At 41.8% G+C, this 21,254-nt stretch overlaps 1 protein-coding gene across 1 annotated transcript; it reads right to left on the reverse strand.

The window, feature by feature from the left end:
- LOC109234430 (ubiquitin carboxyl-terminal hydrolase 22-like) lies at nt 476-4,827 on the reverse strand. The gene is made up of 3 exons (XM_019400414.1): nt 3,648-4,827; nt 3,070-3,194; nt 476-1,622 (listed from the first exon to the last, which is right to left on the reverse strand). Exons 1-3 carry the CDS (start codon nt 4,556-4,558, stop codon nt 853-855), a joined length of 1,806 nt encoding a protein of 601 aa, XP_019255959.1. The 5' UTR covers nt 4,559-4,827; the 3' UTR covers nt 476-852.

Raw genomic sequence — 21,254 nt, forward strand, 5'->3', positions numbered from 1 at the left:
GAATTACGAAAATAAAAAAAGAGTTAGAACTTTTGATTTCGCGAATACAAAAAACAATTAAGAATAAGACAATAAGAAACTTGATCAAAGTAAAAATGCTTATAAGCTGAAAGCGATAAAGTAGGGGTGGTGACCAACTTATGACTTAACAATTTTGAGCTTATAAACACTTGGTTATAGGCACTTTTAGTGATTACCAAATGTATATATAAGCCAAAAAGTGTTTAGCTCATCAACATAATTTGCTTTATTGCACATCTATTCGTAATCCATTGCTGGTTGATTGGAAGGCGAAGTTCTTTCACCAGCCAAATATAGCACAGAGATAGCGTTGCTCAAGTGCCTGGAGAAGAACAAGAACTACGTCCAAACATATTGAAAACTTGAAAATCCAAGAAAAAGATATGAAAAACTTTAATAGGTTTCTTCGCCTCAAAGTTACTATTATTATATTTCTATGGTTAGCCACAAAAAATAGAAAGATTTCACTAATTATCTCTTTTTTGCAAGGGATAATATATTATGTTACCAAAATTTCCTGAATGCAGGAGTGTGGGCCTTTAAAATTCAGGCTAAAGATTACACTCCAACTGAGAATTCAACTCTCAAAACAGCAGCACTCTGGAACAAAAAACAAAAATATCAGCTTGGTCTTCTACTCCCAACAAAGGACAGGCTGTATCAAGCTACAAAGTCCCGGTTATCTTGAGAGGAGATGCTTCTTACATATTCAAGGCTTCACATATGACCCTCTTTTCGCACATATAGCTACGTACCTAGAGCTCATGGGTTATTTGAATCTGGAGTGCTGCATCAGTGCTTCGAAAAAAAGTAGCTATTGCTTGTTTCCTTTTAGCTAACCTGGTTTTCACTGGCCTTGTAATACAACATTTTCTGCACATAGAACATCATGTATCCTTGCGCAGCTCTCACAATGTTTTCGCTCACTTGAGTGATCCAAGCATCATCACATTTGTACCATTGATTACTTAACCTAAGATATGTTACGTAATGGCCAGCATCAAGTTTACCGGTATGGGTGATGACAGCAAATAGCTCAAACTCTGAGGACGATTCACAAGACGCATCTTGCTCGTCCCCATCAAAGGAGAAGATTCTATTTCCAAATCGACTCCTCAAGATAGATGAAGAAAGGTAAGGCGACATGTCCAAGGAAAAAGGAAACTGTAGGTAGTGATCAACCTTCCTTGACATTTTCTTAATCACAGAATGCTCAAACCTTTTGATATGGAAGCAAGAAACCAAAGGCAATTTTCTTATGGACATCTGTTTAAGAGATTCCTGTCTCACTTGACAATGTTGGCAGAAGAACTTCTGATCAGAACCCAATTTCTCAGGTCTTGTGAAATGATCTAAACATCCCATCAACGAAGAAATTCGACCGTTTTGGCTAAACTTTCCAGATTCTGCTTCCTTCTTGTGAGTATTATGAGACTTCTTTGATGTCATCTTTGAGGAACTCCCCTGGCTCAGTTCCAAGTCCAAGGAGATGTCTATACATGGATCATATGTAGTAGATGTGAAGCCACAAGCTGTACACATGACATCAGACCGCAAGACTCCAGAAAATACTCTATGAGCAATGCAACAGTCTCCGCTACCTGTGCCAAAGAAAAAGATCTGATAAAATGAGATCACAGCTGAAAAAACGCAGTGTACTCCTAATAAGTTACACAGTAACATACTTAATATGCACAGCTTAACGTGCTCCTCGACACACTTCATAACAAGCAAAAGTACAGTTATGCCATAAAGTTCTATGAACTATTGCATTACTAGACAAAACAACAATCTCCTATCAGGAATGGCAACCAACAGAATGAGTAGCTAAAAGCAACGGAGTACTATTGACATAAAAGTAAAAAACTCAGTAAGAAATGTATCCGCAACACATTTATTGCCTCAAAAGCTCTATTTATTCCATTTACACAAAAACATTCAGAATCATAGATAATGTGTATTCATTATTTAAATGCAATACCCAGGTGTTAACTAAATTTTGCAAACTCAGGGCAGATAGCCCTGTACCAATCTTCTAATTAAGAGGAATGAGAATAGGTGTGAACTCTCACAATTAAAGTACGTGTCACTTAAGTCAGAACCAAATCAGCATATTTACAATGGTAGAAATGAATTGTTGCTAAGGAGTTACCCCTCTAATGATTGCTCTGCTAAGAAATGCGAGGTACCGAGGAGCTAGACTCACAAGAATAATAAGGCACATAGGGGCTTATAGAAAGGAGTAAGCAAAAGGCTGTCAACCTAGTAACGAGTTCAAGCTTTCTTGAAGGTTGCGATCAGCTCACTCGAGAGTAATACCCTAAAACATGGTAAAAGTGCGAGTTAATATGAGAAACTATTGTACCAGAAGAAAACTCCTATGCTGAAATCAAAAAGACTAACCAAACTGAGACTTACTGGGGAGAGTAGGAAGAAATCTTTTTCCTTTTGAGAAACATCTCTAAGCCTGACAGCAAATATCAACTGGTAAATCGCCTATCGCAAAGAAAAGACCTAAACCATAACCTGCATTCAAATATTACTATTTTTTCTCAGTGACAATGGAAGTTGGGATTGCCATGAGAGATGAGATGCTAGAACAAAGATAAGCCCATCAAGTAGGCCCTGAGTGCCTTTAAGTCAGACGTTACTAGACATCACAAAGATGCTTGAACACACTATTCTGCTTCTGACATAAATTGCTTCTTCCACCCCCTCCCCACCAATAAAAAAAATTCAAAAAATTCACCTACTGAAGGACTTGACCTTTGCAAGTACCTGTACAAGTTTCAGTAATCCACTTATTTGAGGTATTTACAATACTAGCGTCCCTTGGCTATGTTGGATTTATGTTACTTTATTAAAAAATATATATAAACAATGTTGTCAATAATTTTCCCAGTACAACAACAAAAAAAACTAATCTCAATGATTGGTCTAATTCGGAAGAAAAGGGAAAAGGGAAAATAAGATACTAATATAGGCAAGGTGATGGGCGGAGAAAAGATGGGCAACTAATAGATACTCTAATGCAACAAACAAATTTACCTGGACTCAACGCCTTTCCCTTATCGTTCTGCATCCTTTCATGAATCCCATCAAGCACGGAAATGAAAAACTCATGAGCATCCTGCTGTTCATAACTTGCAAGATTTGATGCATGCTTCCACCAGCTGTTCCAAAGAAAGGTTTACATCCATCTGAATGAGATACAGCACAGACTGCAACTAGATACTCAAAAAAAAAAAAAGAAATCCACATCTAATAAAACAAATTACAAATGTATTATATCACAACCAAGTTATACACCACTGGCTAATTTCACCTCTATGAAGGGAAAAGGGTGGTACATAGAATCCCAATAGTAAAAAACTTAATCTTGTCTCTACATCATTTTCAAAGAAGGGCATAACCCAAGCTAAATTAAGGAATCTTTTACAAATGTATTGTTATCCTTATAAAAAAGAACTATATACAACTATGCCTCAATCCCAAGCAAATTGGGATCAGCTATATGAACCTCTCTCTCTCACTCACACACACACACACACACAAAAAACGCATGCGCATTATAACAAAGCCAAACATGATCTCAACAAACCAAGAAAACATGATCAAATGCAGACCTGTAGAGGAACTTTGCCGGACTAATAGGGGTCCGATCACCAGAGAAAACAGCAGAAAACATTGCATCCAAATCACAAGCCAAACACAACATTGTTGAGTTCTTATTCCCATTATCAATACTACTCCTTGTTATAACACTACTATTCTTTCGCTGGCAAAAATATCTGTTATGCTTATCACTTAGAAAATAATTCCTCAATGGTGGTGTATGAAGCAATGCTTGAAGAACTGAGCTCATAAAACACGTGTTCCCAAGATTGTTAAGGCCCCTCAAACCCCATTGTACTTCTGGGGTTGTTGAGTCATTGCCGAGCTGACTCGGCAACGGACTTGAATTCCCGACGATCAAGACTTGCTCTTTCACATCAGGCGTCCACGGCTTATACTCCACGCGCCTCCTCTTGCGCGTGTTCTCTGGCTGCGGCGGAGGGTCTTGTATTGATCCGATCACGGTAGCCTCCGTCTGCGCTAGTACTACGGCGGTGTCGAAGTCGCGATCGTACACCTGGTCCCTACACCCGCAGCAGAACAGCTCGGCCCGGTCGATGTCCACGGCGATGCTGTGCAGCGAGGGATCGGAAGCGTTCCCCGCCGGATGCGACGGGGCGTGCACACGGCAGAATACCGCGGCGCACGTGACGCAGGCGTACAACCGCGGCGGCGCCTGTCCGCACGCACCACATCTCACCAGCTCATTCGGCGGCTCGCGGCGGATGGACGCACGCCCCAATGGCTGGACCTTCACACAGCCCCGGAAATTGATAAACGGGTTCGGCCCAACTCTGGATCGGAGCTCCGACAAATGCTCGCATGCACCACTAGCGGTATAAACAGGCGACCCGTTTCTATTTTCGGATCCGGGTTGGATCTTACCGATTGACAAATGGATCTTAAGATTGTTCCTAGACATGGCAGTAGCTGGAAATGCAAGAAAAAAAAGGGAATAATTAGAGATTGAAGATAGTAATCTAAATCATATATGTAAATGCCAATCGGAAACTTCATGGATCAATTCGAACAAAATATCTACGAAATTTTCATAGTGGTATTAAGTTCAGATCTGAAGCCATTTTCAATACTAGGTTTCATTGATAGAAACAACAATGGAGGAGAAGATTTGTGGTGGAGGGGGGGGGGGGGGTAGGGGTTGGTTAAGGGTTGATTTTTGGTGGTATTTGTGAAGAGTTTTGATCCAAAAAGGAAGGAAGATATTTGGGTAAAACTTTATTTCTAGAAATGGATAGACAATTTTACTTTTGCTTCTTTTGGTGATGTTTTCTTTTATTTTAATTTTATTTGTCCTTTTTCTTTACTTCTTTTTTCATACAAAAAGTGTAAGTATTTAATTCATGTTATTTGTACGTAAATTTGTTTTATAAGGTTTCGATAATATTAAGGAAAGCAACTATCCTTTGCATATGTTTAGAGAACATCTGTGAGTACTAAATTCGATAATCTAAGTATGAATTATTATAGCTCTATAATTTCGAGTTTGAGAAGTATCATCAAAATGTTAGAGAAGGGCAAAGTGCCATAATAAAACTCTAAAATCCTATGAAAAAAAAAAAAATCCGATGCACTAAACTCTCGTTATATGCGGGGTTCGGGGAAGGTCCAGACCACAACGGTCTATTGTACGCAGTATTATCCTGTATTTCTCCAAGAGACTATTTTTACCGCTTGAACACATAATCTCCTGATCACATGGCAGCAACTTTAGCCAAGGCTCTCCTTCCCTCTGATCACAAAGTACAAATTACTTACAAAATAATTAATTTTCTTTTTGTCGATTTTTGTGGGCAAATATAATTTTATTGTTTATGGAACCAAAGGACCTACTAATCCAAATAATTTTATTGTCCTATCAAAGGATCCTTATATGAAGTGCATGTGGCTTCGTTACTAGGAAAATGTGTTGGACTTTAGAGGCATTGAGCTTCAAAGACTTTAAGCATTGGGCTTTAAAGTATAAGAGTGTGAATTAGAAATGGTGGAAAATGAAAATTTGAATGAAGTGAGCTTTGACTTGCACTTTGTCCCTCATTGGTGAGGGACAACTACATTTGTGTGCTTATATATAGAATCACTTCTTAAAGCTCTTAAAAGGAGTTGAAGAGAATGAACCCTCGTGCCGTCGTCGTCGCTCGGCTCGGCTTCGGCTTCGTCAAATGATCGATAAGATTATTTTTTGGACAAAATTTATTTAATTAATTATTTAATAATTAATTAAATGCCAGAACCCTGCTGCAGATTCAGAGGGCCACTCTGGCCGCGGTCCTGGCGTAACCGCGGCAGGCCGCGTAAACTTCTGAAAAGGCACCTTTTCCAGAACAAACATCACACCTCTTCCAATAATTGCCTATAAATTCTGAGGCATGGCTTCGTTTTTACTACACCAAAACATTACAGAACTTCCTTCTTTCTGAAAATACTGCATTCTAATTCGCAGTCTCTCTCTCTCAAATTCGTAAGTGTGATTTTGCTCCGTTCTTTAAGTTCGTTGGTATCCTGCAGTTTGTATTGCCACTGTTGCAGGAAGGTTTATTCCGTTTTATCCTGGGAGGATTTAATCCATTACCTTGGCAACGTGTGAGGGGGTTAAAACTCATTAAGGACGCACAAGCAAATTGTGGACTCGGAATATTTCTTAATCTTTACTGTTTTTCCAGTTTCTTTTATTCTTCTAACAGTTTTCTTATTTTGTGTTTTAACACAGTAACAACAACAAAAGGTCTTCTCCAGCTTGTTCAATGAGCCTAAAAAGCTATTCATATGTTTAACTTTCCTTTTGCATTACATATATTTTATATTTTATATGATGGTATTTCAATAAGCATAAATCTTTCTTTATTAAAGAACTTCCGACATGTACCAAAATTCACTTAGAAAGTTGGTCCGAATCATGACAATATGACATGATAGTTTTATGATTCTAAGAGTATGTCATTAAGGTGAAATTTTAAATTTTAAATTCGAATATAAGGAGTCTTATAATATATAAAAAGTACCATTTTCTTGAATTACACTAAAAAGGAAAGCATCAATCTTTCTTTTTTTTTTTTTTTAACTTTTAGAGAACTTCCGATGTATACCAAAAATCACTTAGAAATGTGGTTTGAAACATGATGATGATATGATTGTGTACGGGTAAATCGGGGGTAATGTCTACCCGATTTCTCGGTGAGAAAAGAGAAGAAGGGCACGGATGCACGAAATTGTAATCGAGGTTAGAGACTCTTCGTATCGAGGCCCAGGAAGAGTGAACGATGTGCTCGTCATCATGTATGGCGAAGTGACACGCCCCGGGCCAAGAATGAGTTATAAGACCTTGGGAAACATGGTAAATGGTTACGCACGACGGATAGAGGGCCGTGATATTCGCACCCAACCGGATATCACGGAACGGATTGCGCTCAATGTCGGTTATGGATCAGTAATTAACGAGAAAGGAAGATTTTTACCTTTTTTAGACTTACACCGGGGGTAAAATTCTCCTACTATATAAAGGGGAAGTTTTTCTTTTGTAACACACACTGTAGCACGCGAATCAAAGCAATACACGTTTATTTTCTGCCTTTTAGCTACTAATAAAGTTTCTATTCACTTATTCTGCTCTTTATTCACGACTAGGCTCGAACTGAAGGTCCAATCGAAAGCGAGGTCACTGTTCAGTCTAAGTTCAGGCTTGGCCATAACATCACAATTGGTTTGATCGCTTATTTCGTCTTTAATTGTTTTATCTAATATTCCTAATTATTTGTATTGAATCAAACCACGAATCCTTAAAATCGCGTATAAATTTAATTGTAATCCAATTTTTGGTGCAAACAATTTAACGCCCACCGTGGGACTAAGGATAATAGTGGTGATTTGATACGAATCTTCATAACACACCCTATTTTACGCTTGCTTTTTGAAGTCTTAATTTCAGGTCAGCCCAAAAATATCAAACTCTCAGTCTGCTCACTTGAACGTTGAGGCTGAGTCTGGCCATCACGGTGAAAATAATAATTTGGTGCCCAGCAATGAGGTGTCTCCTGCCGATCCCAACAGTGTACTAGTTGCCAATCCGATCAATGTTAACTCGCATGTGGCCATCAACGTCAATTTGCCAACTGATTCCAAAAATAGTATTCGCGGGCGAACCCGACCGACAACCCGAGAAGCGCCCAAAGGCGAAGGTGATGGGGTAAGCCTACGGCTAATCTTCGAAATATTGCAGGCTCAACATGCGGCGATAGCGCAGCTGCAGAATCAAAGCCACGCCCCAAACAGGGTTGAGCCCAAACAATCCTGGGAAAGCACTCGAAGAAACGGACAAATCACCGAGAGACCGGGTGAAGCTGAACACAGGGTCAATCCTAAGGTAATGAAAATGATTGAAGCATTGACAAAACGGGTGGAATTAGGTGAGAAGAAAATTGAGGCAAATGACAAGAAGGTGAAAATATACAATTCCGGGGTCGGTCAGATCCCGGGGGCTCCCCCGATATGGAAGGGGCCCGACTCCAAGAAGTTTATCCAGAAGCCTTTTTCTCCGAGCCCGGCACTAAAGCCGTTCCCGAAGAGGTTTTGTATGCCCGACATCCCCAAATATAATGGGACCACAGATCCAAATGAGCAAGTGACCTCCTACACGTGCGCAATAAAGGGGAACGACTTGGAAGACGATGAGATCGAATCGATGTTAGTGAAGAAGTTTGGGGAGACTTTGTCAAAGGAGCAATGATATGGTATCACAACTTGCCCTCAAATTCCATTGACCCGTTTGCTATGCTTGTAGATGCTTTCGTAAAAGCCCATGCCGGGGCCATCAAAGTCAAGACCGGAAAATCAGACCTTTTCAAAGTTAAACATGGGGACAACGAGATGCTCAGGGAGTTCGTGTCAAGGTTCCAGATGGAATGGATGGACCTACCTCCGGTTGTAGATGATTGGGCCGTTCATGCATTCACTCAGGGGATTAACCCCCGAAGTTCTGGCCTCTCAACTACTTAAACAAAATTTGGTGGAGTACCCGGGGGTAACTAGGGCTGACGTCCACAACAGGTACCAGTCAAAGATCGGGGTCGAGGACGACCAACTCGGGGCCCCTTCTGGACTTGTTTACCCCATCAGGGCTGACGATAGACCTAAGAGGGCCACTGATCAAGAGCCAAGACCGGTACGAGATCAGTATCAACCATACAGTGTGGACCAAAGAGGAAATGGATCTGGGCGTCATCCCATAAGGAACGAGAAGAGAATCAATCGACGGCCTGTGGCCGAGGCTTGATGAGAAAAAATAGGTTCAATGGGCTACTGGGGAGCAGGGAAGCACCGAGATTGTCGGAATACAACTTCAACGTGGACAGCGCCAGCATCTGTCGGCCATAGGACGCATTAAAGAGACCAAGTGGCCCCGACCTTTGCAGTCCGATCCTACCTAGAGAGATCCCAATTTGATGTGAAAATATCACGTCACTCATGGCCACAGGACCAAAGAATGCCAACAGTTAAGAGAAGAAGTTTCCCCGTTATTCAACAACGGACACCTCCGAGGATTCCTAAGTGATCGAGCCAAAAATCACTTCAGGAACAGGGATGCCAACAAACAGGTCGAACAAAGGAGCCTCAGCACGTGATCAACATGATCATCGGAGGAGTCGATGTCCCCCAAGGACCAACAATTAAACGTATTAAAGTATCCAACACGAGGGAAAAGCACACCCGGTATTATGTTCCGGAGGGAGCTATTTCGTTCAGCGATGAAGATGCCGAGGGCATCGTACAACCTCACAATTATACACTAGTAATATCCGTACTTTCGAAAAATCTTGATTTAAACGTGTGTTGATCGATCCAGGTAGCTCGGCCAATATCATCAGATCAAGGGTCGTACAACAATTGGGGTTGCAGGACCAAATTGTGCCAGCAGTCCGGGTGTTGAACGAATTTAACATGGCAAGTAAGACCACTAAAGGGGAAATAACCTTGCTAGTAAACACTGTTGGGATGGAGAAATAAAGTTCCACGTTATCGAGGGGGACATGAGGCCTAATGCTCTATTCGGAAGGCCGTGGGTTCACAACATAAGGGCGGACCCTCGACCTTGCACTAGACGTTGAAATTCCCCACACCTGGTGGAGTCAAGATGGTCTACAGAGAACAACATACCACAAAGGATATGTTCTCTGTTGACGAAGTAATCCTGATTTCCCCGATTTCGACATCAAGGAATGTGGAGCTGACCAGAAAGGAAGAAATTAAATAGCAATCACTGGTTCGACCTCGACCGAACCAGAGGAACGAGGAACAAACGAGTAGGATGATTATGATGTCACGAGATCATTCATAGCTCCTGATGACACTGATTCCACCAAATCGGCGGTTGAAGAGTTGGAGCAAGTCATATTAATCGAACACCTGCCGGATCGAAAGGTATAACTAGGCACAGGATTAACCCTTGGGCTCAGGAAAAAACTTGTTGATTTTCATAAAGCTAACGTCGATTGTTTCACTTGGTCCCATCTTGACATGACAGGTATCCCACCGGAGGTAACCACTCACAAGTCGAGTTTGGACCCGAAGTTCCATCCGGTTAAACAGAAGAGGAAGCCACAGTCCGAGGTCGAACATACGTTCATCAAGGATGAGGTATCCAAACTTCTTAAAATAGGATTCATCCGGGAAGTTAAATACCCTGACTGGCTAGCTAACATGGTGGTAGTGCCTAAAAAGGGAAATAAATTAAGAATGTGTGTGGATTACAAAGACCGAAACAAAGCATGCCGTAAGGATTCTTTCCCTTTGCTTAACATGATCGAATGATCGACGCAATGTCCGGGCACGAGATACTCAGCTTTCTCGATGCCTACTCCGGGTACAACCAAATTTGGATGGACCCGGACGACCAAGAAAAGACTTTTTTCATTACCAAATTCTGCACCTATTGTTATAACGTAATGTCGTTTGGCTTAAAGAACGCAGGTGCCACCTACCAATGCCTAGTAAATTGGATGTTCGAAGAACAAACAGGCAAATCGATGGAAGTTTATATTGACGATATGTTGTCAAGTCCCTACGAGCAGAAGACCATTTGAAACATTTGCAGGAAACCTTCGACATACTAAAGAAGTAAGACATGAAGCTAAACCCGGAGAAGTGCGCATTCGGAGTCGGATCAGGAAAATTCCTCGGGTTCATGGTATCGAATCGAGGAATCGAGATCAACCCCGACAAAATAAAGTCCATAGAGGATATCACCATGGTGGACAACATTAAGGCCGTTCAAAGACTGACCGAGTGTATAGCCACCTTGGGCCGGTTCATCTCGAGGTCCTTAGACAAGAGCCATCGATTCTTCTCGCTATTAAAGAAGAAGAATAACTTTTCCTGGACCCCAGAATGCCAGCAATTGGAAGAACTCAAATGGTACCTGTCGAGCCTCTCCCTGCTGGACACTTCGAAGGCAGACGAACAACTGTACCTCTACATGGCAATTTTCAAGGTGGCGGTAAGTGGAAAATTAGCGCTCCTTTGCTAAGCGCTTCCAGGAAGCTAAAGCCGTATTTTCAGTGCCATCCTATATGTGTCGTAACCTCTTACCCGTTGAGGAATATCATGTCTAAGCCCGAGCTCTCGGGCAGGTTGGCCAAATGGGCCGTGGAAATTAGCGGGTACGATATCGAGTACCGACAACCACCATAAAATATAAGATTTTGGTAGTCTTTGTGGCCAACTTTAGGCCGGCCTTAATACTCGAAGTCGAAATGGAACTAGTGCTTACAGGGACTACTTTGGGGATCTGGACCCTCTTCACGGACGGTGCCTCCAACACGAAGGGGTCCAGGCTCGGTGTCGTATTAAAACCACATACGAGAAATATAATTAGGTAGTCTATTAAAACTGTAAATTGATTAATAATGAGGCCGAGTATTAGACCATGATTGTAGGTCTAGAAATGGCTAAGAGCCTTGGGGTCAAAGTGATCGAAGCCAAGTGCGACTCCGTCCTCGTGGTAAATCAAGGTAACAGAACGTTCGAAGTAAAAGAAGAACGGATGCAGAGGTACTTGGACAAATTGCAGGTAACCTTACACCAAATCAGGGAATGGACCCTACAACATATACCATGAGATTAAAACAGTGAGGCCGATGCACTGGCTAACTTGGGGTCGTTGGTCGATTCCAATGTATTCAGCTCGGGAGTAGTAATGCAACTGATGATTCGCTGATAGAAGAAGGCCATGCCGAAGTGAACTCAACGAGATTAACTTGGGATTGGAGAAACAAATATATAGACTACTTGAAGACAGGAAAATTGCCTTCGGATCCCAAAGAATCGAGAACCCTGCGCACTAAAGCCTCCAGATTTAGCTTGGTCGAAGGGGCATTGTTCAAGAGGTCTTTCTTTGGCCCACTAGTCAGATGCTTGGGACCAAGGGAGACCAAATACGCTATGAGAGGAGTTTACGAGGGCACTTGCGGGACCATTAGGGGGCAGAATCTTTGGTTCGGAAGCTAATCAGGTTAGACTACTACTAGATCGAAATGGAAAAGGATGCGAAAGACTTCATGCGGAAGTGCGACGAGTTACAAAGACACGCCCCGATGATCCATCAATCGGGAGAAATGCTCCACTCGGTCCTGTCTCCGTGGCCATTTATGAAGTGGGGAATGGATATCGTCAATCACCTGCCACGGGCACCCGATAAAACTCAACTCATACTATTCATGACCGATTATTTTTCCAAATAGGTTGAGGCTCTAGCATTTGAAAAGGTCCGAGAGAAAGAAGACATTGACTTCATCTGGGATCACATAATATGTTGATTTGGGATACTGGCCGAGATTGTTTGCGACAGCAAAAAATAATTCGTCGGCAGCAAGTAAGTAAGTTTCTCGAAGATCACAAGATCAAGAAGATACTATCAACGCCTTACCACCCTAGTGGGAACGGGCAGTTGGAATCAACGAAGAAGACTATACTCCAAAACCTGAAAAAGTGGTTGACCGGTTCAAAAGGAAAATGGAAAGAGATTTTGCCCGAAGTCCTGTGGGCATACCGTACGACTTCGAAATCAAGCACTGGGCCACACTGTTTTCTCTGGTCTACGGAGCTAAAGCCTTAATACCAGTCGAGGTGGGGGAACCGAGCCTCAGATTCCAATATGCTATTGAAGAGTCAAACGGTGAGGCCATGATCACGAGCCTGGAAATGTTGGACAAAAGGCAGGAAGTCGCTATGGTCCGGTTGGCTGCCCAGAAGCAGCAAGTAGAAAGATACTAAAATCGAAGAACCAACCTCCAACATTTTCAAGTCGGGGACTTGGTATTGAGAAGGGTAACACTACACACTAGGAACCCGAACGAAGAAAAACTAGGCTCGAATTGGGAAGCGGCGTATCGAGTTGTCAGAATAACCGAGAAAGGCTCATATAAACTCGAACGCGGAAATGGTGTACAACTACCAAACAACTAGAATGTGACACACTTAAAGCGGTACTACTGCTAAGGTACAGACTCAAGTCCCTTTTAATTGTGTTATAAATCGGACTAACGTATGCAGGTAATCGGCCAAGGACGGATGTGGCTATTAGGTCTGAAAGCACGTGTTTTACTCTTTTCCCCTTGAACCGATTTTTTCCCGTAGTGGGTTTTTCGTCAAGGTTTTTAATGAGGCAACAGTAAAATGTGTTACCTTAGATTTGAATAGTGGTCTCAAATCGGAATCGATGAGTGTTTGTATCAGATCAACAGTATTCAAGCCCTACGAGTTCGACCTTGGATACTGGGGGCCATTACCCCCGGATTAAGATCTTTAGCAAGGGAAAAGAAAATTTTATGTGCTAAAAACTAAGGCTTGGTGGTTAGGATTCATTGTAAGGGTCAAACGGCTATATGAACCGTGCCCACATAGTCCACTCTAGCCTCAACACAAGTTTTTATGCGCCTTCGATCATGTACCTTGCATATTAAGCAATGAAAGAAATTTCTACTTTCCTTACACTTTGTTACTGTGCATTTTGCTTCTTAGATCCTAGATCCTAAAAGCCCACGGGCTACCCCTACTAGGGGACTGTCAAGCCCACGGGCTGCCCCTACTCGGGGACTGTCGCCCGATGAAAATTTGGACGACCGGGATACCAAATCTCGGAGGCACCAAACCCACTAGGCGGTTCCTGAATATGAAAGGCTACGACCACCCTAAAAACGGCTTGGAGATGTCCGAAGTCTGTAACCAGAAAGTAAGCCCCTTACGAAAAATCGAAACCCATTTAAAGGTTACCCTCGACAAAAATATCATCTAAAAACACTTCAGCGTCTTAAAACCTTCGGTTTTACCGAGGATTCGAAACCATAAGTAACCCAAAGTTGCATCGAAGTTGGAATCCATTCGGAAGTTCGAAAAACGGATGCTCTAGAGTTGCATATGATTTTATGCTAAGGCATTAAAAACAATATGCAAATAGAAAATTGCAAGTAGATGCTGGAAAAGTAAAGACGCAGTATTCCCGAAAAGGGAAAAATTGTATATACTCCAAAATATATTTACAAAGGCACGATAGAATGGCCTCAAAATAAACAAAAAAATACACAAGGAAATATTGAAAAGAACTAAGGCATTTACGCTTGGTCTTCACCGTGGCCCGACTAGTCGCCAGAACCGTCGGAGCCCTCGGAACGCTCGGAGCCTTCGAGACCCTCAGGCTCGTAGAGCTCCTTTGCCTCGGCCTCGAGTCTCCTGGCTTTCTCAATCTCGGCCGATAGGTCGAAACCTCGGGCATGGATCTCTTCGAGGATCTCTCTCCGGGATAGTCGCTTTATGCACTCAGACTTCGTCTTTAAGCGGGTCTCGGCTACCACCATATCGTCCTTGTACTGGGCCAACATTTCCTCGATGTCAGAAGAGGTTGCACCCAATTTGGATCTCAGTGCGGCATTTCTTGCCCGAGGGCGTCCCGTTTCGTAACGGCCGAGCTCAGCTATGACCGGAGATCATCATTTAGCCGAGACCACTTATCGGCTCTGTCCTTCGCCACCTAGAGTTGGTTCTCGACCGATGCCAGCTCCGCTTTTGCAACTTCTTTCTCCGAAGCCATCATGTCCATCCTGCCCTTTCACACCTCGGTCGTGGCCTTGACCTAATCCATCTCATCCCGAACTTGGTCAATTAGGTCTATCTTCTTTTGGACCTACGAAGTTGTGTTATTAGTCACCACAACTAGCTGCTTGTTTTTAGCCTCAAAGATCTTTACCTTCTTAACCATGTCGGCGTATTCCTGCTTCAAGGTCGAGGCCTCCTTCTGGGCATTTTCTAGCTCGGCCTGAAAAATCGGGAGGTCCTTGAGGGCCTCATCCTGCTGCTCACTAAGAGCCCTGTACATGTCCTTTTTCCGGACCTGCTCTTTGAGCTCGAACTCAAGCTGGCTGATATCTAAGCGGGACCGGAGGAAGCTTTTGTGATGAAGCACTAAAGCCTGAAAAAACAATGAAGTTAAATAGAGCACATCAAAAACCAAGTAAGAATCACAAAGTGGTATAAAAGGGCCGACGCCTTACTCGATTCAGCGCCTATTGCGCCTCGTTGAAGAGGCTCGACGTGCCCACCTCGTTCATCTTCGCCTGGTCTTCCTTAGTAAATGGAGGTAGCTGACTATGCCCACCGGAGTAGATAGGACCCGAGCGTCCTCCGGGATTGTAAGAACAACTGTTCTCTTACGCTCGGGGTTCGCGCTTGGAGCAGGAAATTGCTTCACTGTTTCGGGCTCGAACTCGGCTCGCCCGCTCCCGATGGCACATCCTTTTTTGGGACCTCCAGGTGACCAAGCTCGAAAATCTCTAGTGCGGCCATATCCATGATATCGAAGAATGTGTTGAAAGTGTCGTCTGAACCCTGCGCCATCTCACTTGACTTTTCTTTGCCTGCATGGTCCTCTTCAAGCATGGACTCAGTGTAGGAGGGTGTCTCCATGATGTCAATGACACCAGCTGCCTCCTTCGGGTAGGAGCGGCTTCCCGGGGGGCCACAGCCTCCGTCCCTCCCTCTCGTTCCCGATTTAAAGGGGGATCGACCTCATGATCTTTTTCCTTGGTCGCCGCCTGCTCCCCCTCGTTAAGGGTCGACCCATGAGAAATAAAAAGGTAGTCGTCCTCGAGCTCATCCCTGAGCCGGTAGAGGGAATCAGAGTTTGATACCCTGGACTTGGTGCTCTTCTTGGTTTTTCGGACCCAGATGGTCACTTTCTTCTTCTTCGCCTCGGCATCTGGGGAACCCGAGGACTTTATTTACTTCTTCTCCTCCTCCTTTACAGTAGCCCCGGGCTGTCCCAAAGCGGAGGGTTCGACAAGCGAGGACAGATCCTCGTCCTCATCTAACGTCCTTAGTTCGGTGGTCTTGGGAAAACCTGTAAGAAAAGAGAAGGCATAGCAATGTGTAAGCTTAAAGTTTAAAAGAAGTTATTCGGGGAAGAACCTCACTATGGGAACGGGCCTCTCATTTGCCCTTCGAGAGCTTGCGCCATGCGCGCTCGGAATATGTCATCTGTTTGTAGATCCCCTAAATCCACTCCTTGAAGCAGGGAACTACATTAGGAACTTGGGCAACAGCTGCACGGCGACAAACATGGGCGATGAGAGAAAGAACAAAAAGAAATGACAAATACTCGAGAAGGAAAGTACTTACCGAAAACGTTCCACTTCTCGGAGAACGGCAGGAACTCGGAAGGGATGTGGTCTTCGATTTTCACCCGAACGAACCTTCCCTGCCATCCTCGATCTGGTCCTCGTCGATGCTCGAGAATGGAGCCTTGCTTGCTCGGCAGACGAGCTTGATCAGCCCCCCTCGGAAGATTTGGGGACTTTATAGGCAAAGTAGGTGGCCGAGGGTGAACTGAGGGGCTTCCATATTCACAAAATAACGTATGAGGATCACGATCCTCCAAAAGGACGGGTGGATTTGCCCAAGGCACACCTCGTACATTTTACAGAAAGCAATGACTATGGGGTCCATCGGGGCGAGCGTGAAGGGGTAAGTGCAAACACTTAAATACCCTTTCATGTGAGTAGTGATGTTTCATTGGGCCCGGGACGACCACATCCTTACCCTCCCAGTTACAGTCCGCTCGAACTACGGGCAGAGTTTCCTCAGTAACAGAGCATATGTATCTCCATGCTCCCTCGCCTCGGTCATGTTGACTAGAGGCTTTCTCGACGTGGAAGTCGTTCCCGATAGAGCAGCCCGCAGGTACAAAGCTCTTCATGGGGGGCTCTTGAGCCACCTTGGGAACGGAAACCTCGGCATTTGTGGATGGGTGAGACGATGAAGGAGCAGCCTGCTGAGGCACTAATTGGAGGTTTTTGCCATCGTAATCTGGGAAATATGAAGTTTTGAAGAAAAATATGAGGTTTGAAGAAAAATATGAAGGTTTGAAGAAAAATATGAAGATTTGAAGATGGTATGAAGGTATGAAGGTCTGGGTTGAAGATCCGAAGAAAATGTATAAGGATTGAAGATGAAGATATGAAGGTTCAAGGAGCAATGTATGAACATTTGGAGGAGTTAAAAGCAATTAGAGAGTTCGAGGGTAAATTCTAGAATCGGAAAGTGGAAAAAGTGAAAAAGGGTCGAAGCTTTTATAGAGGGAAAAAAGTCAATGCGCAACATTTCGCATTCGATGACAGTCAACTGGTGACTGACACGTGTCCGACATTAAAATGATGCGACTGATGAGACGTTTTAATTTATCCGTCATCTCTTTTGTGACGTACGATGGAAGGAACCAGGGTTCATCTGTCGCTTCCCATCGTTTCGATAAACGTACTCTGCGAAAATGAGGGGACTATCTGTGTACGGGTAAAATCGGGGGTAATGTCTACCCCGATTTTCCGGTGAGAAAACGGAAGAAGGGCACGGATGTATGAGATTGTAATCGAGGTTAGAGACTCTTCGTATCAGGGCCCAGGAAGAGTGAACGATGTGCTCGTCATCCGGTATGGCGAAGTAACACGTCCTGGGCCAAGAATGAGTTCTAAGACCTCGGGAAACACAGTAAACGGTTACACACGATGGTTATGGGGCGTGATATACGCACCCAACCAGATATCACGGTGCGGATCGCGCTCGATGTTGGTTATGGATCAGTAATTAACGAGAAAGGAATTTTTTACCTTTTTTAGACTTACACTAGGGGTAAAACTCCCCTACTATATAAAGGGAAAAATTTTCTTTTGTAACACGCGAATTAAAGCAATACAAGTTTATTTTCTGCCTTTTAGCTACTGATAAAGTTCTTGTTCACTTATCCTGTTCTTCATTCACAACTGGGCTCGAACCGATGGTCCAATCGAGGGTGAGGTCACTGTTCAGTCTAAGTTCAGGCTTGGCCATAACATCCCAGTTTGTTTGATCGCTTATTTCGTCTTTAATTTATTTATTTAATATTCCTGATTATTTGTGTTGAATCAAACCATGAATCTTTAAAACCGCGTATAAATTTAATTGTTATCCAATTTTAGTATAAACATGATATTTCTATGGTTATAAGAGTAGATTATTAAGATAAAATAGAAAATTTCAAATTAAAGAGTCTTATAATATATTAAAAAATACAATTTTCTTGAATTACACCAAAAAGGAAAACATATCATCTAAAATGGTGATAGAGAGTATTTCTTTTACCTTGTTTCTCCCCAAGAAATCAATAATTGTTCCTTGCATTCTTTCATGTGTGACTCAAACTTTCAAGTGACTAGAACAGGAGGCAACTCACCAACTAAGCAAGCCTAAGCCATACAAATACTATTAGATGAATAATTAAGTTAAGAAATTACCAGCTATGCTCCTCTATAAGCAGCTTATTTAAAAATTGATCAATTCATAAAATATTATTAATAATAGTCAAATACTATTAATATTAGCCAATTAGTTATTGTAGCAAAAAAAAAAGGTTAAACTTTTGCTTTTATCTGAGTGGGTGTTATTAAAATAGATTGGGTACATCTTAAGAAGTTTGAACCTCAGTTCTTGGGATGATTTGGTGGAGTTTTGAGATGGTTTGAATTGAAAATTTAAAGTAGAAGATGAACATGGAAAAAGATGATATATGCATCACACCATGTATCATTTGTGTATGACATGTATTATATGTGTATCGCATGCATATCCATGTATACATGTGTGTGAGATACATACTGAAAGTACAAGAGGGGGGGGGGGGGTGAATTGTAGCCTTTCTAAATTTCTAGTCGACTACTCTTCAGACCTAGTCGACTTATGTGGAGATAGCCTACACAGAACTGTTAGTTCTTTCGATTTAAACAAGTATTAATTGTTAGTTTCAAGGTTTCACGTATTAATTTTGATGATAACAAACCAACATAATTATTAATCAAAGAACATTACTTGTGGTAATCTTATTTTTGTACAGGTATTTGGTGGAGATCATGGTAATCTTAATTTACTATGAAGTTGAAGAATAAAGCATTTACTACGGATGCTATTGAAGATATATTGGGATGATTTTGCTTATTATATGGAAAGAAGAATCTTCTAGCTATCAAGGGCAAGGATTCAGAAAATCCAGAAAGGAAAATATTCCATAATTACCTTCAAGATTCAAACATTTGAATTGAATTTAAAATGTGAAATGGCTTACTGCACTTCTAGTAGAAATCTCTACTGAAGGAAAGATTTTTTCAATATCATGGAAGGAAGCTTGCTAGAATCATGGAGAAGTTTCATTATTTTGTGGAAGAAAAATACTACATGAAAAAGATACTACAAGACCAAGGAAGAATATATTTTCTATGGAAAGAAAATATACTATGGATGTAGTACAATCTATACTATGAAAAGAGATTATTTTCCAAGATCAAGAAAGGAATATTTTCAATATAATAGGAGAAGAATATATTTTCTATATCTATATTATGGAAGATTATTTTTCAAGATCAAGAAAGGAGTATTTCCAAAAGGAGTTCAAAGATGCTACTAGTATTTATGGGAAAATATTCTTACTACATTTGCCCTTTGGTATGGAAAGAAAATAATGTATGGAAATAAGTTTGAGTTCCATATAAAGAATGACTATTGCTCTTATGGAAATTCATGAATAATGAATCAAGACTATGGAAGAAAATGCACGTGGAGATGGAGTTATGAAATGCAAAGTTCTGTAAAGAAGATCAACCAAGAAAGAGAAAATATTCTACTATCATAAAAGAAAAAGAATCCTCTACACAAGGATTCTTATGCTGGTACTCAATGAAGAATTACATATTCAAGAAAGGAAAGTGGAGACAATTAGGATCTGTCCAAGTACATGAAGTCAAACAAGGAAGGAAATCAATATTGCAAAGATGCCCATATCCATTTTCAAAGGAGTGCCAAGTCAACATACTATCCATATTCATACAAGTGCTGGAGCTGCAAATTATGGAAACAAATAAATGAGCAACGGTCAAATCCCTTGGGTTATGCAATAGCCATAACAAGTTGAGATGGCTATAAATATACAAGCTCGATGAAGGAAGAAAATACGCAACCTTCTATACAATTATCTATCCAACTACAAGTTCTTTATTCTACTCTTAACAAGCATTGTAATTCACTTTAGTAGATTTACTGTGTACCCAAAAGAGAGAAGAGAGACAAAAAAATATTGGAGAGACAGTGTGTCCTAGAGGTTGTGTCATTGTTCGTTTCTTTGGTGAGCGAGTAAAAACCAAAGGGTCGTTGTTGGTGAGCGAGTGAAAACCAACCCTGTCAACGTTGGTGATCACTGAAAATCACAAAGGTTGTACTCAATTCAATTTACAAGGAGCTCCAAAAGATAACACTCTTGCAACCCGAGAGGACTGGATTAGGATACCACATTGGTTCCGAACCAGTATAAAATTCCTGGTGTCATTTACTTTATCGCTCTCGTATTATATTCTTTTCCTTTACTGTTTATTGTGATTAACACTTGTTTAAATTGAAAGGACTAACAGTTCTGTGCAGGCTGTCTCCGCATAAGTCGACTAGGTCTGAAGAGTAGTCGACTAGAAATTTAAAAAAGGCTACAATTACCCCCCCTCTTGTACTTTCATTAATCACACTAGACAGTAAAGGAACAGAATATAATACGAGAGAGATAAAGTAAATGACACCAGGAATTTTATACTGGTTCGGAACCAATGTGGTATCCTAATCCAGTCCTCTTGGGTTGCAAGAGTGTTATCTTTTAGAGCTCTTTGTAAATTGTATTGAGTACAACCTTTGTGATTTTCAGCGATCACCACCAACGCCGACAGGGTTGGTTTTCACTAGCTCACCAACAACGACCCTTTGGTTTTTACTCGCTCACCAAAGAAACGAACAATAACACAACCTCTAGGACACACTGCCTCTCCAATATTTTTCTGTCTCTCTTCTCTCTTTTGGGTACACAGTAAATTTACTAAAGTGAATTACAATGCTTGTTAAGAGTAGAATAAAGAACTTGTAGTTAGATAGACAATTGTATAGAAGGCTGCGTACTTTCTTCCTTCATAGAGCTCGTATATTTATACCCCTTTCAACTTGTTCTGGCAATTGCTTAATCCAAGGGAATTTTGAAGATTGGAATTGGATTTTTGAAGATT

The sequence above is a fragment of the Nicotiana attenuata genome, chromosome 11 (assembly GCF_001879085.1).
Source record: "Nicotiana attenuata strain UT chromosome 11, NIATTr2, whole genome shotgun sequence".
Lineage (NCBI taxonomy): Eukaryota > Viridiplantae > Streptophyta > Magnoliopsida > Solanales > Solanaceae > Nicotiana > Nicotiana attenuata.

What these genes read in the sequence shown, in the direction of transcription:
- LOC109234430 (XM_019400414.1), bottom strand. Translation starts at nt 4,558, where the DNA reads ATGTCTAGGAACAATCTTAAGATCCATTTGTCAATCGGTAAGATCCAA. An exon ending in CCGGCAAAGTTCCTCTACAG is followed by an intron (nt 3,195 to 3,647) that starts GTCTGCATTTGA and finishes TCTTTGGAACAG; the next exon opens with CTGGTGGAAGCATGCATCAA. An exon ending in GGGAAAGGCGTTGAGTCCAG is followed by an intron (nt 1,623 to 3,069) that starts GTAAATTTGTTT and finishes TCTTTGGCACAG; the next exon opens with GTAGCGGAGACTGTTGCATT.